The sequence below is a fragment of the Haemaphysalis longicornis genome, unplaced genomic scaffold, assembly GCF_048455015.1.
Source record: "Haemaphysalis longicornis isolate Haplotype H1 unplaced genomic scaffold, Haemaphysalis longicornis Haplotype H1 scaffold_9, whole genome shotgun sequence".
In the NCBI taxonomy this organism is placed as follows: domain Eukaryota; kingdom Metazoa; phylum Arthropoda; class Arachnida; order Ixodida; family Ixodidae; genus Haemaphysalis; species Haemaphysalis longicornis.
The window spans coordinates 3,553,024-3,559,554 of record NW_027526460.1 but is presented as its reverse complement, the minus strand read 5'-3'; the positions used below and the strand labels follow the sequence as shown (position 1 = coordinate 3,559,554).

The 6,531-nt window shown below is 53.0% G+C and overlaps 1 protein-coding gene across 1 annotated transcript; it reads left to right on the top strand.

The window, feature by feature from the left end:
* Nucleotides 1-1,263: 1,263 nt before the first annotated feature.
* On the top strand, nucleotides 1,264-5,130 carry LOC144151970 (uncharacterized). Its single transcript, XM_077683157.1, has 5 exons — nucleotides 1,264-1,389; nucleotides 1,741-1,830; nucleotides 2,231-2,338; nucleotides 2,571-2,669; nucleotides 5,038-5,130. Exons 1-5 carry the CDS (start codon nucleotides 1,354-1,356, stop codon nucleotides 5,092-5,094), a joined length of 390 nt encoding a protein of 129 aa, XP_077539283.1. The 5' UTR covers nucleotides 1,264-1,353; the 3' UTR covers nucleotides 5,095-5,130.
* The last annotated feature ends 1,401 nt before the right edge of the window (nucleotides 5,131-6,531 follow it).

The following is a 6,531-nucleotide window of genomic DNA, read 5'->3' as shown; positions in this document are numbered from 1 at the left end:
TCTTGTGGGACTGTATAACACCCAGAGGAAGCAAGATCAAGAACGATCGCGTCCCGGCTCGAGGAAGCCGCGAAGAGCCACGACCAAGACCAACAGCTCTGGGCCATCCAGCAGGTCCTCAAAGCGCTCGAAAGGCAGGGACCCAGCGAGCCGGCAACGGCGAGCAGGGACCCATGCCGAAAAACGGCAACCCGGCCGGAAGACAACGTAAGCCCTTGTCTTAGCGCACGAGCGCCCAACTTCAGGCACAAATAAAGTTTGTTCCAATCCAGGGCAGTCCAGTGTTTTGACAGGTACAGGAGCTGTCAGAAGTTATTGGAGCACGGGAGCTGTGGCCGAACCGCACAGGAGCGCCATGGAGCTGCACCGGTGGCAAAAGAAAGGAGCAGCACACGCGTGCGCGACTGCCGACGGTGATAGCAGTGATAGCCCCTCCACACTTCTGAACCCACTTCTTTGAACGCAGCTTTGAGCATTATTCGCGGCATACTGGTCTCGGTGATGGCGCTGATAGCAGAACCACCTAAAAATATTCGAAAAGGAAAATTGCACTTTAGATCCCCGTGATTGCGACGCTTCTCCAGCAGCTCGCGTGCGCTGAAAGTGTGTTAGCGACGCTGCCAGATACCACCTCTGCTATCAGCGCCATCACTGAGACCAGTATGCTGCGAATACTGCCCGAAGCCGTGCTTAAAAGAGTGGATTGAGAAGTACAAAGAAGGGCTATCTCCGTCGGCAGGCACGCATGCGTGTTCTGCTCCTTTCGTTTGGCCACAGCTCCCGCGCTCCAATTACTTCTGACAACACCTGTACGTTAGAAGGTTAAGGAACTCCGTGGGCACAGCTTTCGGGAGCAACATAGGCCTGGCCTGGCCCTGTCGACTAATATAACTTCTCCGTTCCCGGTGTGTTCAGAGTGCCGGGAAATTACCTTTTGTCGAAGTGTAGCTCGCACACAGCGGAGTTTCCCTTGAGCTGCTTGTCAGCACGAGGGATTGATTGCTCTTCGACACTGCGCCAATACAAATGGGTCCGTCAGAAAATTCGACAACGACGATTTCTTTATGCAAGACCCCGTGGTGCAGCCCGGCACAAAACTGTCTCTGCTTTCGTGAAGATAATGCGCATTTACGCTAGCTACACCACAAAAAACAAGCGCTATTTCTCACTGGTCGAAGCAGCAACCGCATAGCAGGCGATAGCAGACGATTTCGCGCGCGCCTCGCCGGGCAACGTGTAAACGACCGCGCGCGCCACCTCGCGGATCCCCATAGGCGGCCTCAAAGCGGCTCGCAGGCGCCGCTAATCACACTTTCCTCTTTTAACGGGACTTCACGTGATGCGATTAATGCGATGACAACGGACATCATGGCTTCCGCGCCCGGCAACGTAAGTCTTGCGTCAGCTGAACGCGCCCAATTTGCGCAGTGCCATGCTGGAGCTGTTGTGCGTAGGCGTCCCAGTATAAGCATAATGTGTTACTGTTTCACCCTATGCCTCAAAACTTCTTTCGACATTGGTGTAGAGGAGAGGGCAACATCCGCGCCGTTTCTCCTGCTTCGCTCGAGCTGAGTTCTAGCTAGCCCCTCTGAAACATCGGTCTGGTGAACGTGTCTCCGTTAATATTCAGTTCGGTGACTCTGAATGGAGATTTACTGCGTATGAAAGAATGCGCTGAGAACAGTAGCGTAACGCGCCTGACTAACGTGATTCCGTTAGCATTTTACAAAATCGATGCAGATTCCAGTGTACGAAACGAATATGGCGTCCCAAAACAGCAACGACGCGGGAGATATCCACGCCGAACTGGTCGGGCCTCCAAATGCCGCTGTGCGTATCGTCAGCAGAATTTATGCTGTAACCACATGAAGCGATATTTTTTTTTTTTTTTGCGAGCAGTGTCGCGGGCTCCAGCAGCATATCTGCGTCCAGACGTGGTGTCGTATGCATAGCCCGCTGTTTTCGACTTGGGCCGCGTCGCTGTGGTCATTGCGGTCATTGCGTGGCGATATAAAGAACCGCATGGGTAATTGTATGCAGCATTTCTAGGGAGCTTAGTCAACGCGTCGCAATGTCGCCTGCTTCGTAGCCAGCGGACGTCAGGACCGTGGGCTTGCACCTGCGAGCGAAAATCGCGGCGGCAGCGGCTGCTCGTCGTGTTGCGCTACCAGGTCTTGCACTACTACGCGGGGCCTTTGCAACTCGCGGGCTTTTGTTTCACTACATGCAGGTTCAAAGGTGCGCAACACCAGACACGGCGATCGAGATCAGCAGCAGCAGCGAACTCGATGAGAGCGTGGAACACGTGGCGGTTGTAAATCCCCAAGTGGACGCACCCGTATGTAAACCAATTCATCGTTGGCAGACACATGTCGTCGGTGTTTAACCATTTTCCGCATTTGGGGGGGGGGGGGGGCAAAATAATATGGAGGGACGGATGAACGTCATGTTATTTTTCGTTTCCCTTCCTCTTACTTGAAATAAATGGGGTTCTAGCACCACCTCGTTTTAGAAATACCACTAGCCCTTGTGCAACGCGCAATCTTTCGTTCACACTCCTTTGCACTCAGATTCCAGGAGGTGAAGCCAGCGAGGCTCCCAAGTTGAGCACCCTGGAGTGCCTGCAAGCTGAACTCGCCGAGCTCGCCGAGAGCTCTGGCAAAGCTGACGTACGTATGCCTATCGTTTAACCTTTGTAAAACGTCTTTTAAATGCAGAGCATTTCAGTAACTCACGATGTCACCCGCGTTGGCTGTAGTCCGCGTCCGCATCGCTCCCCCTACACTATATAAAAAAATAATACTTGCCGGCGCCAGGTTTCGATCCTACGACTCTGCGGGCGGAACGCAAGGTCCACGGTACTCTACCAACTGAGCCACAAAGCCGATACAGAACGGATGGTTACGAACGTGCCTTATATAGCCTTGACTCATTCAAACTACGTCAAGAAGCTGATGATACAACGCATTCACTACCACCAACTCCCCAAACACTAAATTTACGATAGTAAACTCAAAATGTGGCCTTGCAACGCCGGCACGTGCGGGCAGAAAAGCACAAAGAGAACTCAACTCCCGCTTTCGCAGTTTCAGGCAGGGGGCGCGCGAGCACTGCGCAGGCGGGAAATTTGAATCGCATGGGGTGGTAGCAGTAGGCCGATAACGGCGCTACAGCCCATTATGGCGAACCACTGCTCTGCACTTCCGACAGCTTTCACATTGAGTGGAACGGCTTTAATTTTTGTTTGGCCCGTTTTTCTTATCGTTCGGTCGAGAGAGGTTCGAGGTGTGAACAGGCGCAGTAGCTCGCTCCAATATCGTCTTCCCTGGCTGCGCACTCGGCCCCGCCTTCCCGGAGCCCTTATTCGCTTTCCCTCCGCGACTCGGGCGGTTACGCATTCGTGCAAACATCATCAGCGGCGTTCACGTGAGGAAACGACGTAACTGGCATTCGCCATTACTGTATCCACCATGCGGAATTTCCGCCTCACAGAACTGCAGATCTACGTTTCAAGCATGCGCGTTGTGAGGTACAGAAAATCGTGTCGCAAGAAAGTTCAAGTGGTGAGAGTGCGCCGGGGATCGCGCACCGAGAAAGGGAAACCAATGCGGGAGGAGTGTCGGCTTTGAGGAAGGGCGACGCAGTGCGCACCGGGAAAGGGAAACGGCGCTGGAAGGGGTCAGCCCTCTGCCGCACGTGCAACGCGAGCCGCCTTGACGAGAGGGGAAAGTAGCGCCTGGGAGAACAGGAGGCTCAGCCCGAACGGAACGAGATTCGGAGTGCGCTGGCCAGGGTCAGTTGGTGACGGTTGCTGTCGCGAAGTTCGACATCGTGTTCAACACCAAACCAGCAGAGCCTCCAACTAGGCTTTCGTCTTCACGGTCTTAAAAAATTCAAAGCACCCCCGTAATTTTTGCGCCATGAATTTATTAACGCTAGCCTTTGTGTAAGGCTGCTCTTTGTATGCGCTATCGCGGAAGTGCTTCGGCTCTGTGTTGTTGTCCGGGGCAATGGTGTGGCTCGTTGACTTCGCGTATGACTTCGCGTATGTTGATCGCCTTGTACTTGACCTGACTGGCCGGTCACCCTGGTTTTCACAGAAACAGCGATCAATGGATCCTTATGTATGGTGCTGTAATAGGGGCTACTTTTTTTGCGGCAAATGTCTGTCGCGGGTGTGCGTGTGTGTGTGTGTCAGTTGGTCGTTCCCGCGGGCATGCGCTGACTTTGCAAAGTTGCAGATTTAAGCCATACCCCTGGTGTCTCAGACGGGAGTTCAAACCACTTGGCCACGAGCTCACGCTGGTAACAGTTTTTAGTTTTGGGTTTTGTACTCAAGTTTCGTGGGTTGTTCTAAGGCCCGGGAAGGCGAAATGAAGTTGACCATTATGTTTATAGATTTCGGCGCAGTTGATGCAAGACCATGAAAAATGCATGCCGTTGCTTCTCTAAAGTCATGCCCACGGTCGCGTGCTACATGACGCCCATCCGAGCGGGGATTGGCCAAACATGTGCCCGCACATTTCTCCGCGAGGTTCCCATCCCTTGGGGGTACAAGCCCGGAACTTCCTGTGAGCACACTGCGCCTTCCACTTCTTCGCCTGGAACACTCCCGTTCCCGTTGCTCTTCCCCAGTAGCTTAGGGGTGCATTGTGGGTTTTAGAGCGGACGCCCTGGGTTCGCAGTGCCAATATTTTTTTTCCTTAATCCCGTGATCTTTTTTTAATTGTTAGATGTTCTCTGAGCTCAATTCTGCACTTTCCTTTCATAAATAAAAGTGCTTTGGTGTCTTTTGGGTCGGTTTAGAGGGGGTGGGGGCGTCGCACAGGAAGGTCTGGGCTTGTACCTGTCCTGGAACGGAATATCGCCATCGGTCCAAAGGCAATACCCCCATGGAGACACGGCACGTGCGAACACTTTTTTTTTTCTCCTTTTGAAGGTAGGAGGTAGAAGTCTCATAGCTGTGCGGCAGCAGCCGTAGCTGTAGTTCGCATCATCTTGGGGCGATCGTCTGATTTTATTTTATTTTATTGGCAGGAGGTACTGGAGGAGCTCGAGAAGACATTTGCCTACCTTGAGCAGAATTACAAGTGACGATAATAAAGAGATACCACCCAGTTGAGACAGCGTAAGCTTACTTTTCCTGAAAGAGTTGGCCTACGTCCGAGCCACCTTTTTGTGTCTTCCCGAGTTTGTAGTGGCATACGGTCCGGCTAACGGCGGTGGTCGGGTGTCTGCTAGATGCCTCTAGTGTGACGGAAGCGCCTGTGTATGCGGCTGAAAGGGAGGGGGGGGGGGAGAGGAGGAGAGGAGAACGGGTAGGGCGGGGTTTTAGGGAGATCAAGTAGGGCCGTCGGAGAGCAGTGCCACTACTACTTGACAGGAATGATGGGTTGACGCCTGATGGAGTGTGGGTAGGCGAGCTCGTTCTGTATATTCGTGGAAAGAGGGGGTTGCACTTCGCTTTGGTTTGGAAGGCATTTGGCGGCTGAAAAACATTAAAAGTGCATTCAGTGCAGATACGCTGTCTGCGTAAACGAGGGCGTGCGTACCCTTAGCCAAACACTCCGAAACGAAAGCTAACGCTCGCACCGCCACGTGGCGTCAGCTCCGTCGCTGCGCCGTTGGTGACCGGGGGCAACGTTTTTGATGTTTGGGGCGCTTTCAGGCGCGGTAGTGAAGTGAATGAGTGAGTAAAACGTTTACTGTAACCGAGTAAAAATTTAAAAAGTGGCCCCTTATTTGCTCACTTGGCAACAAGTGTTGTCAAAAGACAGGCCTCTGCCGCCTCTGCCAAGTCCTCTCCCCCGCCCACCTTTCGCGCTGTACCCCTCCCGTCTCGCTCCTCCCACGATAAACACGGAGGAAATTTGCTGAAGGCAATTCAATTTTCCCGCGTTCGACTGCTCGCTCCATCTACTGAAATCATGTTCCTGTTGGACTTCTTGGAATGCCGCGAGCAGGGCTTGAGCCATGTTGTATTTGCGGGGGGGGGGGGGGGGGGGGGGGGGAGGACTATCGCAAAACCAACCAGCCGTGTATTTTAATTGAGAAAACACTGCCCCAAGGACGCGGGTTCGATTACCGGCCGCGGCGGCCGCTTTTCTGATGGAGGCGAAAAGCAAAAACGCCTGTGAAGTCAAGTGTTTGACGGACAACCGTCTGGCCGGAAGGGTACATTTGAAAGAGAATGAGGGCACCGACCAAGTAACGAAAAAGAAAAACTTAAAAAACGTTTCGGCTCCCGCACGAGAGCCTTGTTCACAATGAATCATAATGTGTTACTGTTTGTTAACAAGGCTCCTGTGCGAGAGCCGAAACGTTTTTTAAGTTTTTCTTTTTCATTACTTGGTCGGTGCCCTCTCTCTCTCTCTCTCTCTCTCTCTTTCTCTCTCAAAAACGCCTGTGTGTTCGAGATTTCGCCGCACGTTAAAGACCCCAGGCGGTCAAAATTAATCCGGAGCCCTGCACTACGGCGCGCTTCATCGCCATCGCCTGTGTAGCGTCGGCGCGTTAAACCTCAATCAATCC